This window comes from Cinclus cinclus, chromosome 16 (genome assembly GCF_963662255.1).
Source record: "Cinclus cinclus chromosome 16, bCinCin1.1, whole genome shotgun sequence".
NCBI lineage: Eukaryota > Metazoa > Chordata > Aves > Passeriformes > Cinclidae > Cinclus > Cinclus cinclus.
Genome location: NC_085061.1, coordinates 888007 through 904894, shown reverse-complemented (window position 1 = coordinate 904894; position 16888 = coordinate 888007). Strand labels below are relative to the sequence as shown.

At 48.8% G+C, this 16888-nt stretch overlaps 1 protein-coding gene across 4 annotated transcripts in view; it reads right to left on the bottom strand.

The window, feature by feature from the left end:
- Positions 1-16402, bottom strand: part of ARHGAP17 (Rho GTPase activating protein 17) — a 42090-nt gene extending 25688 nt beyond the window's left edge. For 3 of the 4 annotated variants that reach the window (XM_062504002.1, XM_062504001.1, XM_062504000.1), the window contains exon 1: positions 16309-16390. In XM_062504002.1, coding sequence (XP_062359986.1) covers positions 16309-16361 — 53 coding nt within the window. In that variant the 5' untranslated portion in view covers positions 16362-16390. Of the gene's footprint in view, positions 1-16308 lie in introns of all 4 variants that reach the window. The other variant, XM_062503999.1, reaches the window with a different exon arrangement.
- Between the last annotated feature and the right edge of the window lie 486 nt (positions 16403-16888).

Genomic DNA, 16888 nt, shown 5'->3' with positions numbered 1-16888 from the left:
GATGGGGCACAGCAGGGCACGGGCAGCAGCCCAGGAATGCTGGATGGGGTGTGCAGGGCTGGCGTCCCACCTTCCACAGCAACGGCACTTGAGCTGCCCAAATGTGAAATATCTGCCGGCCTGGCAGCGCTCCACTGGAGCAGAACAGAGCTGCTCCCCTGGGAAAGGAGTTTCTGAGAACTGAAGCTTCTCTGCTACACCACCAGAACCTTGACATGGAGCTCTTAAGTCGGCAGTGCATGTTAAAAGATTGACTGTAAAAATACAAGTGAGCAATCATTTGTTACGGCTGTAATAATCCTCTTAATGACAAAAGGGGATACAAGTCCTGAATGCTCTGCAGTCAGAACTTCCACACAGCTAGCACAAGGTCCTGCCTGCTGGGCAGAGCTCTGTGCTGCACTGCCCCTGTCGTGCACGGATACCACCCCTGGTACAACATAACTGCAGTCATTTGACAAAAACAGCTGCTCCTCAGCCAGACCAGCTCCCCAGCTCACCCCCTGGCCAAACAGCCTCCCGGACACAGCTCCAGGCTGGGAGCAGGCAGCAAAGGCAGGGCAGGCTCAGAGCACGGCACAGCTCCAGCCAAAACCCTGAGCAGAGCCAGCCTTGCCCTCCATGATCCCAGCATACTGAGAAACTGTCATTTTTAACAGAACTGTTGCTTCTGCAAGCAAATTTTCTTTTCAAGACAGCAAATATGGTACTTGGTGTGAAATAGGATACGAAACAGAAATGCTGGTGCCATTTTCTACTTGGGGGTGGCATGGCCTTAGCTCACTCCAAGCAAAAAACCAATTGGTTATACAGAGAAAGACTGTATTTTTTTTATTCTAGATGTGTTAATCACAATACTTTGGCTTGCTGTGACATTTTAAAAATGCATTCCATGTGCTCATAATTGAATTCCTGTCAGAGTGTTTTATGGTGTAATTCCTTTTAATTCCCTTGACTTTTTCTCTTCTTTCTGACCTAGCCTGAAGCCCAGCTAAGGCACAGGATTCTGCTACAGCTCAAAGCCTGGCTCAGTCCAGGCAGGGTGGGCAGAAGAGCTCCCACCCCACAGGTTAAAAACTCATCACATCACTTGGTCATTCTGCAGCTCCTACACACTTCCACGTCAGAAGTCTTCTCTGTACATCTAGAAAGAGCAGTTGGGAATTCCTGAGATAAAAGTGTTTATCTTCCATGGGGAAAGAATTTACATTTCCATGTATAAAATGAAGAAGGTCTATTAAACCTGCCACTGGGGATTTAAAATAAATAATGCCTCATCTAAGCAGTGTCTGAGAGCTCTCTGGTCCTGCCCATCACTGGGGTATCAGTACTGGAGCAGGGCTGATCTCCAAGGCAGGTCGAAGCTACAGAAGCACTGCAAGAGACTTTTTACAGGGGAAAAAGTCCTGCAGAGACAGGACACAGGGAACGGCTTCCCAGTGCCAGAGGGCAGGGCTGGTTGGGATGCAGGGGAGGAATTGCTCCCTGGCAGGGTGGGCAGGCCTGGCACAGGGTGCCCAGAGCAGCTGTGGCTGCCCCTGGATCCCTGGCAGTGCCCAAGGCCAGGCTGGACAGGGCTTGGAGCAGCCTGGGACAGTGGGAGGTGTCCCTGCCACGGGCTTTAAGTTCCCTTCCAACCCAAACCATTCCAGGATTCCATGAAATCCACACTCCTGAAAGGCTGACCAGGAAGGAACGAGAGCAAACCTGACACACGAGCCATAAAAAGTTGGCCACTGCCAGCAGAAGAAGTGACTCAGTTGAAATGTCACCCTGGAAACAAAGCCCTGACTCAGCCAGCAGCTGGGCGGGGGTGATGCCATGGCAGGGCAGGGCCAAATCCACAACCCTGCAAAGGTTTCAGTGGAAGCAAGGAGACATCCACCCCAAAGTGCAGACAGAATTAAAGGCAGCCCTCCCGGCTGGGTGGTTTCTCCTCAAACAAAGGCAGCGTTTGTTACCAGCAGTAACCAGCCCAGCTCACTGCTGGGGTAACACTGAGCACCTTGGCAGCACATCCTGCCTGCTTCCCACGTACAATAGGCAGCACTTGCTGCCAGGAAAAATGAAAGAATCAGCAGCTCTGCTCCAAAACAAGGAATCCAGAATTAGATGTAAATTTTCCCTTTAAAATGGTTTGTTTTTCTAACACTCACCAAGACAAACTCCACAGAAAAATCCAACTCCAAGGTGTTTCAGGACCAGCAAGTCACTCCTGCCTGTTTGACCTTAGGCTAATTTTGGAAGGAAACCAGCATGACTCAAGGTAAGCATCGATATTTTGAAGTGGGTCTCAAATGTTTAAAAATAAGTCAGAGAACACTGTCAGGTGTTAGTCACCACTCACTTTCAGTATTAGCATTTAGGGAACACACAACACCAGCCATCAGCATGACTTTGTTTGCTGCCTATCCTCATCTTTCATTAAAAATGTAAGCTTTTGTACATGCATTACAATTGATTTAAATTGCAAATCTGGTGACCATGGATGTTTCAGTGATGCAGAAATCCCACCAAAGGCTGCTCTTTTGGAACTCACCCACCAGCTGCAACTCCTGTGCTTCCAGTCCTTTAGAAGTGCCTTAAAAACAGTGCATCACCTCCAAAACATTTCAGTGATCCAAACACCTCGGAGCTGCACAACTACAATTAATGCCTCAGTGAGTGGATAAAGAAAAATTTCTGCTGCTTTGCCTTCCTTCTTCATGTTCTCCACTGAGTTCCCCATGGAACTGTGCTTGAACTCCCTCTCTCCAAGCTGAGCTTTAATTTCTTCCACCTCAGCCCTGGACATGGAGCTGCTCTAGTGAGGCAGAGCAGGCTGCAGGGACATCAGTATCTTGGAAGGAGAGCAGGGAAACCCAGGACAGACTCCTCACAGGAGGGAACTGAAATTCCTGCCTCCGTGAAATGGATCCAAGGCTGATCTCTGAAGCGAGGCAGTAAATTTAGCTCTGGAGAACAACCACAGCTCAAGCCAAATCCTATTTTCAGGCCACTCTTGGAGGGACAGGCACTGCAGCACAGCCCTGCACAGTTCCTTGTAAAACAACACTGAGTGGTTTTGGTCCCACATCCTGAGAATTCCACCAAGCATGCTGCAGCTCAACAAAAGCACTGTCAGCTTCAGAGCTGGGGAGATCGCTTTGAGCCACAGCACTGCAAATTTGAGATGAATTTAAGCTGAACTTTCTACGGGTAAAAAATACAATTGTGGTCTAAAAGCAGAAGCCCATTTATAGCAGTTTTGTTGGAGGGAAGGAACCAATTTTTCATTGAGCAGCCTGATGAGTCCAACATCTTGTAAACTTCTGGGTACAAATAAAAACTTAAAACTCAGTGCTTCCAATCACCTGCTATCCCAGCAAATCCAACCTGCTATTCACACCAGGGACTAAGCCACAGCTATTAAAGCTCTCCCCATATTCTTTTTGACTTCGAAAAACCCCAAACCTCTGTCAGGCAACTAAAAATGTGACTTATTTTAAAAAGTGCATTTGATTGGTGAACTAGCTTCTGAAGGAAAGGCAAAGTGCTGCTGCAGGGGATTAACATTCTAACTGCTAAAATCCAGGCAAGGTCAAATCCAGTAGTGGTCTCATGCTTTGTTCCCCAAAGAAAAAACTCCTATGACAAGCTGTCATAAATTAGCAACCAAAAAATCCCAAAGAAACTGAGACAAACATTTTAAAGCTTCTGGTGGAGCTTATCAAATAATGATGTATTTCCCATGCTTTGGTTTGGCCCCTTTAAGTACTATAATCTACATTTCTTATGCTATACTTCACTACAGAACTGGAGCTTTCCAAACATGTCAGTTTATTAACCTAATTTATTTTTAAAAAGTACACAAACACCCTCCACACCACGTCTTGGTAAATCCTTTTAATATTTAACTGCCAGGTATTTATTTACATTTAAATTTTATTCTCACACAAGGTCTCTCCCTCTCTCCCAAGCAAGCAACCACCTCTTACTTAAGCAGAATCACTCATGTAAAATCAGCTGGGTACAGTTCTGCTATAAGACACAGTCCAGCAGAAAGCACCCTAAATAATTCCTGAATTGTTATTCCTGAATGTCAGGTATAATTTTACAACCCCTGTGTGCCAGAACAGGGATTCCTGTCCTGTGCTTTGGGCCACAGCAGCAACTCCAGGTGAAATTTAACCTGGGAACCAGGAGCAAAAAATGATCCTGAAGCACCTTGGGGCCAGCACCTGGCCAGGGCTGCTCACCTGAGCCCTCCAGGGCACACAGGTCAGTGCCAGCCCTGCTCACCCTGTGCCAAACCCAGGGCACAGAGCAGGGGCTGGACTCCCCCTCACTCCATTCCCTACAACCTCTCTCCTTCCAGGGGCCCTGCCTGAAACACTCCCCATCCCACGTGTCAGCTGTGGGTCCTTACAGCCCTCCCTGCAATCATATCCCATGAAAGAAACTGGTTCCCAGTTGCCTTGACCTTCTCCTTGGGCCGGGCAAGTGGCACCAGTACTGGGTAGGGACAGGGAAATCTGTCCCTTTCAGCAACTGCAGCTACTTAAGATCAGCTTAAACTGATCTCAAAACTGCACCCTGGGGCCAACATTTCATTCCCACGAGGTGACATCAGCGGGCAGAGCTGCTGACAGAAGTAGCTGTGTCCTCCTGCTGCATCTCCCTGGACCTGCAGGAGCATCCCTACCCAGCAGCTCCAAGGACTGGCCTGGCTCAACACCCACCTGGCTGGGAGAAAAGGCATTTTCCAGTCAGACACCAGAGGAGGTGTGAGCCCCAAGGACTGGGAAGCAGGGAAGGACAGCTCAGAAGCAGGGCTGAGCTCTCCATGCAGGTCTGAGCACAGCCAGGGGCTCTGGAGAACAGGAGGGCTCAGGGATGTGGTTTTGGCAGCTTGCACATCCAAGGAGTGCAGTCCCCTTGCCAAACCACCTGCTGACATGAACACTCCTCCACATGGGAAAAGGGAATTTCAAAAACTACCAAGACACCTTCCAACATCTCCTGAACTTCGAGACAGATCCTGATTTCCACTCTAGCCATGAGACAGGTGGATTACCACCAGCTCAAGACATTTTTAAGCGCCATGATTTCTTTTCTCAGAAGTCTTGCATTGTCAGTTGCTGGAAAGGACCACAAAAAGCAGCCCTGCCTTTTCCACGTACAAGCTTCTTACAGGACAGACATGTCTGAATAGGAAAAATATGCACTACAGGAAAGAACAAAATTCACTGAACTGCTGAAAAAACCCTGTGTGTCTTTTGCGTATTTGGTTGCTTTTTTCCAACTTTTACAAGACAAGGAGGAGAGGATTCACGCTGACAGCAAGTAGGATGAGACTAGATATTGAAAAATAAGTTCTTCCTTGCGAAGGGGGTGAGGCTCTGGCACAGGGCACCCAGGGATTCAGTGGCTTCAGCTTTGCCTAAGTGTCAAAAAACTCCAGTCCAGAAGTGATTATTTCACCAAAGGTAACACTGCTCTTTTTTAATGTATAGCCCAGCCTAATCTATTTTAAGTTTGGGGATTCACAAACTGGCAAGAGAAAGCCTTGGAGAAGGAACCAAACTGAATCAACACAAGAAGCAAAATTAGGAAATGCAGAAAAGGCAGAGCAATGAAGCAGGAATAGAAAGTCAGGCTGTAAAAAGGGGCTGGAAGCACTGAAATAACAGCAAAAAGGCTGTAAGGAAATTCAGGGATCTGAAGTTATATAAAATCAGCCGAGGACAAATCAGGGATTATTCCCTCTGCCCAGGATTTCACAAGGGAGCCTTTGCGCTGATTTCCTGAGCGAGGCTGTGATTAACAATTAATGGCTGAGCCCTTGATTGTGTTTCTGCAAGAGGAGGCGAGGTCGTGGCATCCCCGGGATCCCGGGCTGGACACAGCTCCTGTTCTGCTGTTGCCTGGACACAGCACACAGACAGACACACAGACACACACAGACAGACACACACACACACAGACACAGACACACAGACAGACACAGACACACACACACACAGACACACACAGACACACACAGACAGACACACACACACACAGACAGACACACACACACACAGACAGACACACACACACACAGACAGACACAGACACACACACACACAGACACAGACACACACACACACAGACACACACACACACAGACACAGACACACACAGACACACACAGACACACACAGACACACACAGACACACACAGACACACACACAGACACACACACAGACACAGACACAGACACACACACAGACACACACACAGACACACACAGACACAGACACACAGACACACAGACACAGACACACACAGACACACACACACACAGACACACACAGACACACACACAGACACACACACACAGACACACACACACACAGACACACACACACACAGACACAGACACACAGACACAGACACACACACACACAGACACACACACACACAGACACACACAGACACACACAGACACACACAGACACACACAGACACACACACAGACACACACACACACAGACACACACACACAGACACACACACACACACAGACACAGACACACACACAGACACACACACACAGACACACACACACACAGACACACACACACAGACACACACACACACACAGACACACACACAGACACACACACAGACACACACACAGACACACACACAGACACACACACAGACACACACACAGACACACACAGACACAGACACACAGACACACAGACACAGACACACAGACACAGACACACAGACACACACAGACACACACACACAGACACACACAGACACACACACAGACACACACACAGACACACACACACAGACACACACAGACACAGACACACACACACAGACACACACACACACAGACACACACACACACACAGACACACACACACACACAGACACACACACACAGACACACACACACACACACACAGACACACACACACACAGACACACACACACACAGACACACACACACACAGACACACACACACACACAGACACACACACACACAGACACACACACACACAGACACACACACACACAGACACACACACAGACACACACACACAGACACACACAGACACACACACACACAGACACACACACACACACAGACACACACACACACACAGACACACACACACACACACACAGACACACACACACACAGACACACACACACACAGACACACACACACAGACACACACACACACAGACACACACACACACACAGACACACACACACACAGACACACACACACACAGACACACACACAGACACACACACACAGACACACACAGACACACACACACACAGACACACACACACACACAGACACACACACACACACAGACACACACACACACACAGACACACACACACACACAGACACACACACACACACACACAGACACACACACACACAGACACACACACACACAGACACACACACACACAGACACACACACACACAGACACACACACACACAGACACACACACACAGACACACACACAGCAGTGTCCAGCACACAGAGCTGGCCATTCCCACCCTGCTCTGCTCTTCCAGCACCAAACTGAAAGTTCAATCACTCCCTGCATTTCTGACAAGGAATCAGCAGCCTCACACCGCTCGAGGTTTATGATCCTGCACTTCAACACACGCCTGGACCTGCTGTTATAAAAGCAGGATTACTTTAGCATGCTGTTCTGTTCCTAGCAAAAGCAGCAGCTCAGAACACTTAATCTGCGTGTGAAATCACTCTGCAGCAGGGCAGAGCAGCTGAATGCTCAGCCCTAACAGAAGCTGCAAGCTCAGCTCACACATTGATTTCTCTGTGTGACAGCATCAATATTTTATCAGCTTCATCTCCTACAGAAAATAGAATTTTTAATCTGGGGATTGGTGTTTCCTAACAATTGCTTGATATTTGTATGTGAAGAGTCCACCTTGGAGTAACTGCTGTACTTTCCACAGCCATATCTCACCTGTGACTTTTCAAACTGCGTGCAGGACAATTTATCTTCTAAAAACCAATCCACCTTTGAAATTAATTTTCCTGTCACTGGCTAAAGCAGCTTTCTCAGCTTTAAACATGGAGGATGTGTTACCTGTGTGTACAACAGCATTAATAGCTCTCACCAGTGTCCTACCTTGTCTGTGCAATATTCAGCTGTACAAGTTATCACTTAACATGCAATTAATTTTAAATTTCACTCTGGAAACATCACTGGGATCCTGAGAAACCAGTAAGGTTATATACACTAAAATTTCAGTGCAGCAACATGGAGCACGGGACAATTTGCAAGACAGAAGGAAAAACTCCTCCTCTATTGATCCCTGTGACCCAAAGGCCATTTGGCCATTCTGCAGCCCTTTAATTCACTCCCCTGCAGTCACTCCAGGATGCACCGTCACTGCAGTGCAATTAGCTCTCAGACAACAATCCCTGTCCAGGAAAACAGGCTCCACCTCAGGCAGAGCAGCGCTGTGACCTCACCCAGCTGGCCTGGCTTTGAGGAGCTGTTTCCTGGTGAGAAGCAGCACTGGCCAAGGAGAAGTTGCACAAGAATCCCGACTGTCCTATGGATCAGCCATGGAACAGCAACTTCAAACTCCAAGGTTCTGAGGCTATTTGGTTCCAAAGGAATAGATTTTAATCAAAACCACAGAATCCTGAAAGGGTTTGGGTTGGAAGAGACCGAGGTTGAGTTTAGCCTTTAAGACTGGTACCCTACAACAGTCAAACAGCCTGAAAAATGAGGAATGCAGCAGAGTAATCTGTGTACATCACTGCTGGAAGGCACTTGGTTCTGAATTACCAAACCAGACTTCCTTACCCCGTTTAACTGGTGTTTAATCCAACTCCTGGAGTTTGAGATCAGAGCTGTGCCATGGCCAGCTGCTGCCTTAAACAAGGTCCAATATCGTGGGCTGGTGGCTCTCCTAAATGCCAAATCTTGGAGCTACTTCATTTAAACTACAATGCCTTTCTTTCTAGAAACTGTGCAGAGTATTAGAAAACATTTCTAACGCATGAAGACACTTTTCATTTAACCCCATCCTAAAAAGATCCTGTTATTTGGCACTTCAGCACTGCTAATACAATGACCTCTAACAAGCAGCTCTGGCCACAGATCCATTATCATAACCTAAAAATACCATGCAAGTGTCTAAGAAATACATTTGCTTTCTTCAGTTCCAAGTGGATCCCATTACAGCATCAGGCTGAAACAGACTGTTACATCACTGCTGGCTATTTTAGCAGATCAAATCATTACTATTTCAAGATTTTGACTCTGTGCATAACATGATATTAAAATTATCCACTCTGAAGAACCTCCATCAGATCAAGTCAGAATCAAGGAATCATCTCTTATGGGGATGGCCTTGTTTATATGAATAAATATCAGGAGGAAAAAGGCACCTCCTGTGCTCCCAGCTGAGCTGCTGCCACTAAAGCAGCTACTTTTACCTGCCTGTCCTGCTGTTAGGGCAGACACCAACAGCAGCACCCTGGATGCACCTAACCCCTATGGACAATATCCTTTCCCACTCCTCCAGCTCCCTCTGCTTCCACCCGGGCAGCTCTGGCTGGGAATGGTGACTCAGGCTCTGGTTACGTGCTGTGACACCAGCCCGGTGTGCCAGCTTTGGCACTGCCCTTCACCTCAAACCCTCCTGAAACCACCTGAGAGTCACCTGCACAGAAAGAGGACACTTGATTCTTCATTTTAAGGCACTGTAAGACCAGGCTCTCACAAGACAGAAGCTCCCTTTATCCTCACACAGCCCTGACCCCTGGCAGAACAGGGAGCCTGAGCTGATCCAGCCAGAGCAGATCTCACAGCGTCTGTCTGGATTGTGAATATTTTATCAGCCCTCTCATCTGTTTCGTCAAGCAGCAGCTCCAACAGAGCCAAAGGAGAAGAGGACAAGTATGCAAGAAGGCAATTAATACTACCCAAATCCCCCAGCCTGGAATCTTTTCATTTCTTTTTCTGCAACAAGAATCTCAAGTATTTTACCCACTGCCCACTCAGCACCTGACACACAAGCGGGACACAAAGTTATAGAGTTACTTTTTTCTTTTCACCAATAGACTTTAGCTGGTTCCTACTGGAATTCACGTCTATTATTCAAGCCAACAACATCCAGTTTGTTGTTTAGTTTTCCCTGGGAAAGAGAAGCTTTGGGGTGACCCAACTGTGACCTTCCAGCACCCGAAAGAGCTGACAAGGAAGATGGGGAGATGTTCACAAGGAGTGAACAGGACACAGGGAATGGCTTCCCACTGCCAAAGCAGGTTAGGGGGGACACTAGGAAGAGCTGGTGCTGTCAGATGCCACTCCTGGCTCAGAACTGGGAAATTCCACCCACAGGATCCCTGGGCATCACACCCTGCCCACGTCACCGCTTCAGGACCTGGGCAAGGCATTCCCAGGTTTCATGTGGTCTGGAAGCAGATCACAAGCGATGAGGCTTTTAAACTGAGGGCTGAGCAACTATTTACTCATTGATTTCAAACTTGGTGCTGCCCTTGTAAGGGCACAAGAAAGAAGTTTCTTAAAAACACAATGTAATTTCTTAATATCTAATGTTCAGGATTCTTAATGACCTGGACTTTGAACATGAGATCATCTTGCCTGTGAGGAATTAAGAGATCCTGGTAAATTCACTGCCTTTACAAAACCTAAAGGAAACACCAAAACTAGGCCAGAATATGTTGTTTTCTTTCCTGTTCACAGCCAGAACCCCAGCTAGCAGGGGTTGCAGCACAGCAATCCAGCAGCACAGCTCAGCCTCACGGGTCTCCCCAGCTGCCAAGCTCTCCACTGACACTCAACAGGGGAAAAACTCACTGCAAAACCCTCACCTTCAGTAAATTCAGGTGATGTTTTCCTCTGGCTTCAACAATCTGCTCTGAAGGGGACATTAGTCAATGGGATTAACAGACGTGCTCACAAAGTTCAATCTAGACCACATCTTGGATCCAGTTTATAACACCCATTTCTGGAATTATTTCTATAATCTCTGGTTCATGACTGTGATAATACAGTCCCAACCCCCTCCACCGGTGCCAAGTCTCACCACAAGCAGCAGCCCCAAACTGAACACATAATAGCTGCCTGTTTTTCTATAACTGGAAGTTTGTCCTGGTAGAAAAATCCAACTCCCAAGCTGCACAAGCCATTACATTGTGTCAGAGATGCCCAAAGGGTGCAGGAAACAGATAAATGCACTGATACCAACAGCGAGACTCTGCTGACCCTGCTGGGGTAGCTGAGCTCTTTCCTTGCTCCCACCCCACATGGAAAGTCCACATTGCTGAGTTTTGTGTCTGTGCAGAGCTCCCAGTGCCCTGGCAGTGCCCACGGATGGAAAATTCTCCAGCTCACTTCCACCCAGGCAGCTCCAGTCCCCAGATGTTTATTCTGACTGGTCCCTCGGCTAGCATTCCCCACCAGCCCCAAACCCTGCCCCTGCTCAGCAACAGCAACCCCCTAATTAAACATCCCCCTAATTAAATCCACTCAGACTCCTTTAAACCCCATCATTGGATTCAGCTGCCATCCAGAAAGATCTAATGCAATTTCCTAATTAGAGACCTGGAACTTCATTTGGAGATAAACAGGAAATGCTTAAGATAATGATTATAGACACTGAAATGAGATTTTTCTTTTCATGAGCACTCCAATGGAGACAAATGCCAACCTGCAAACTCCCTGTAAATATGAAACATTCCAACACTGTTTACCACTTTTTCAAACATCTCTGCCAAACACAACAAGCAGTGTAAGTAAATAACATTCAGCAGATTTAAATTCTGTTAAACGATATTTGGCTGAGCCAGCAATTTTCAAGTACTGGAGTTGTATTAATCCCCCCCACAAAACCAGAAAAACATTGAAGAAGGAACTCTTTGATATTAAATGGCACTGTAGGGTTAATGTTATGTTGATGGAAGTATTGAGAGATGGATGCACTCTTGTTTTACCACCCTAACCACTTGAAAAAATGAGTTTCAAAGTACTATCAACACAACATGAAGAAGCAGAAAAACCTTCCTTAAGTAATAACACGCAGAACAATTCTGGCAAAGACAGGAATCAAGGGATAATGCTTTAGTAGCCAAAAAAAAAAAAAAAAAAAAAAAAAGAAGACTAATTTGGACCATCAACATTTTCCATGAGGTATTACTAGAAATTACTGCTTTCCAGCAGGTTTTCCATGTACAGATAAATGTAGGCAGCTCCTCCTTGTACAACATTTCGGTAACAGGCATTTTAACATAATTATTACATTAAAATAAGTTATGTGACAACTCCAGCTCTACTCAAGACTCCAACATTGCCAAGTGGCTTGAAGAAACACTAAATATAGTTCAGCACAGTAACTTTTATGCAGGACATAAGCTATTAAAAGCCATGTTCCAAAACTCCTGGTGAGTCACAGCAATGCCATGAGTACAGGCCCTGGAAAAAGCTATTTGTACACAAGGAGTTGTATTTGAGCAGTGGGAAACTGAGCACAGAAGCTACAGTAAGTCAGCTTCTTGCATAAAACCAGAGCCTTCTGAGGCACTTTGTGGGCTCTTCCAGATTTCTAATTAGTCAGAGCTGCCTGTCCCTGGTTTAAATTACTGCAAGAGCCTCAGGGCAGATCGAGTATCTCTCCCAGCAAAAGCAGTAAGAAAATCCACCTGTCTGATCTTGGGTGACTTCAGCAGAGCCAAACCTCCCCAGCAGCTGTCTGGAATAATTTTTAATCAGAATGGTACTCGGGGATTGCACCTACAGGACAAAGAAAGAACCTGATGGCAACAACAACAGCAGCAGTTGGTCCCCAGAGGCTGGAAGCCCAACTCCTGGAGACTGTCAGAGTCTGAAATGTTATTAATTACCAACCTGATCTCTGTAAGCAAACAGCACGATCCAGACCTCTCCATGGGCTCATTCCTCATGGAAATTACTCAGCTATGTAGTTCAAATGCTTATTAGTGTATCAGTGCAAAGCTTTGATGACAATAGCTCTGAACATTTATTCTCATTAGGGATGACTACAGCTATAAAGGAGAATATTCCCAAGCTTCTAATCAAATCTGTCTCCTTTGTAATTCACAAAAGGGTATGGAAACCAAGACAAGCCCTTGTAGGTACGTGAAGAATGACTTTGCTGACATCAAACATAACATCATTTAAATTCCTGAGCCTAACACTCAGGTGCTCTGCTGGAGTGAGGATCTGTTCAGGAAGCACCCCAAGGGAGTACAAGCTCACCTCCAGATCTGTGACACAGCATGTCCTAACCCAGTCCACAGCTGCCATTAGCCAGGGCTCTGTGCCCAGGGCAAACACACACAGCTGTTCCCAGTGGGTGCAAGCCCTGGGCATCCAAAGAGATGAAGCTTTAGAGGAATTAGGGCAGAAATCCCATGAAAAGCAATCCCAGCACGTGGCCTCTAAGGAATCACAGGCCACCTGAAATTCATGAAGTTCAGAATTAAAGTCATCCCTTTCTTCTCCATTCCTTCCCCAACTAATTTTTTTTAGCCAAACTAATGCTCCCCAGCTGTTTGCAGCTGGATTCAGGAGGTGGCTCACCATAAAGTCAGCTCTGAGCTCATTCCTCTGGGTGATCAGCCCTGTGCCTGTTGTGGGCAAGATGCCACTTTGTGGCAATGCATTAATTCAGCTCAGCTAATGATTTCCTGGCAAGCCCTGCTTCTGCTCACCTGCAGGTCCCAACCCTGCTTTTTGGGAACTATCCTCACTGGATGTGAGAGCCTTTAGGATGCCATGAGCACCAACACACACACTGGGACTCCAAGTTCTCCCCCCCAGCTCACACTGCCCTGAGAACCTTGTGATGACACCTCCAGTGCCAGGTTGTGTCTCAGCCACCTGGCCAAGCTCTGATACCTCACTTTTTAGGTTTCCCAGAGTTTGTGCTGCTCCCCTCAGCAGCACTGACAACAAATCTGTCCAATATATCAAATATGAAGTCCTCAGCAGCAGACTGAACACTTAAGGCAGCCAAGAACATCCATGAGATAACTGCTGCAAAATATTTAACACAGCTATTAATTATTGTGGAATCCTGTTCCACTGAGCTAATCCCCTCTTTAATTAGTTTCCTACATGGATTTCATAACTCCAGATAATTCTATCCATGGACTCACAGGCTTCTCACAAATGCCAATCCTTGGCTCTGATGGAGCTCTTGCCCATCGTTTGTTATTTCCCATATGCCAGGTGTGATATTTGGGGTCCAAGGTGCAGGATGGCAGCCCTGGAAGCTGGCTGTAAGAAGGGCAGTGCCATTCCTCCCTCATTAAGGCAACAACCCCAGGCTGCTGAAGCACACCCAGCCCTGCTGGCCTCAGGGGAACGTGGCTGCTGTCCTACACCCCCAGAAACCTCTAAAGGAGGGAAGGAAAAGCAGAGCAGGGGGAGAAACCCCTTCCAAACACCAAGAATCACAGCAGCCAGGCAGGGATCAGCCACAGGGGATGTGACCCCTAGGCACAGATCCCAAACATCTCCCAGCACTGCTTCTCCTGGGGAGCAGCTCCTTCCCTGCAGGGTCCCCCACAGTCCAGGGCCTTAAAACACAGAGCCGTCATCTCTCCAGGCATCCACACAACCACAGGGATCTTCCTGACACAGGACTCGTCTCCTCATTCGGTCCCAGCACAAAAAATAAACAACAACATGAGTGCACCAACTCAACAGAACATATAACATTGCCTGTAAGATCCTGCTGAGTGTCTGTCAAGTTTCCTGTGAGTCCTGCAGTGCTTCTCAAACCAAACTTGAGAGTCTCAGCCCTGGTACTTGAAAGTGAAACCTGTTAACATCCATCCCTACTATGGGATTTTACTCTTGGAAGCAAAACCAGGCCCTGAATGATTACATTACTACAGGAATGCCTGACTAGCACGTGAAATGTGAGCAAGATGAAACAGTCACAATGAATGAATATCAAATGGATAAAACCAAACAGCTCAGTGTCATTTGCACAGTTTTTAATGAGAACCAATGACAGCAGTGTCCACATTTAATGAAACCCAGGAGTGGATGCCCAGGCTGCCAGGGCACCCCGGGCTCCGTGGCACAGGTGTGTGACAGGAACCTGCCCAGACACCACACCCGGGCACCCCACAGCCCTCACCTGCACCAAAGGGCAAAGGACAGTGCCAGCCTCCCCAGCCACACCTCCCAACGCTGCTCCACATTCCACTCACAGCTGCCCCTGGGAGCACAAAGCACCCCAAGCTCTTGATCCTGCCCAGTACAACCCGGATTACTCCAAATTCCACTCGGGATTTGGAGCTGTGGGGCTGACACGTGCAAATAGGGAATGCCAATAATCCTCCCAACAACATAAAAAAATCCATTGATTCATATGAAACGGGAACGAGAGGACAAGGTTGGTTGGGAAGTTGTTCCCTCTCTAATAGCAAAGCAAACCTATTAAAGTCTCCTCCTTGGGCTTTATTAGCTGGCACACCTGCCCTGGGTTGTGTGAGCTCCAAGGAAAATAAACATCCCATAAAGGGAGTTACTGGAAAGGAGGCCACCAAGTCATAAACTCAGATAATAAGTTGATACTTTCAGTATCAGTACAGACTTTCAATTTTTTACTCTCAATACAGGAACTGATTTTCAGCTTAAATCTCTACTGAAAGCAGAAGGAAGTTTCTGCGGGGAAGCACTGAGTTCTGCTAGAAAAGCAGTGTGGTGACATTTGCATGTTTAGCTCAGGGACAGCTGCTGCTGCAGGACACTTCCCTGTCTGGGCACAGATTTGTTGCTACCTAACCGAGTTAAAAACGTTCCCCCAGCTGGAAACTGGCGGCAATCATACCTACAGGGCTCCTGTTAGTTTTGTTAAAATTAAATCCAGGGGAGGCAAATGAACTCCTGGAGAAGGCACTCTCTGGAGTCTTCTCAGATGCGAGAAAAAGGGAGAAACGGAGCAGATACCTCAATATCGACGCCGTCAGAAAGAAAACGAAAGCCGCCGGAGCGCAGCCAAGAAGCGCCCGATGCAAATGGCGCAGCGGGACTCGGGGAGGGGGCTCGGGACCCCCGGGACACCCGGCGTGGCTGCGACCCCCGGGCAGGCGAGGCAGAGCCCCGGGACCGGCGCGGACCGAGCATCCCGAGCGCCCGCCGCCCCTGGCGATCCCCGCGAGGCTTCACCCCCCAAAAGGCCCCGCGGGGCCGGGACCGCGGAGCGGAGCCCCCCGCGCCCCGACCCGGCCGCGGCGCCGCCGCCCACCTGCCCACGGTCTGGTTGGCCAGCTGCTTCATGCGGTTGAACTGCTTCTTCATGGCGGCGGCCGCTGCCCCGGCCTGCCCGGGCCCCGCCGCTCTGCCCCGGCCGCCCCCGGCCCCGCCGCCGCCTCCGCCCCGGCACCGCCCGCCCGGCCCGGCCCGGCCCGGCCCCCGCCGCTTCCGGCCCCGCCCCTCCGGCCGCACCGCGCGTGATCGGAGCCCGCAGGCCGGATGTCCCGGCCGCAGCCCGGACAGCGCTGCTGCTGCTCAGCGCCGCGGCTCCTCCTGCGCCGCTCTCCCGGTGCCGCCGGGCGCCGCTGCTCTATGAGGGGCAGACGGGAAGAGCTCCCGGGGGGGATCGCCCGTCCTCGGGCAGCCCCAACGCTGCATCCCGCGCGGGCGCCGCCGAGCGGTTCCTGGACTACAGCTCCCGGTTCGCCTTGCGCTGCCGCCGCCGCTTCCCGGGCGAGGCGCTGCGCCGCCGCGCGCGCTCCCATTGGGCGCTGTGCGCGTCGATGAGCGCACGGACCAATGGCTGCCGAGTTCCGCCCGGCGCTGCCCAATGAGAGGCGGCGGGGGGCGGC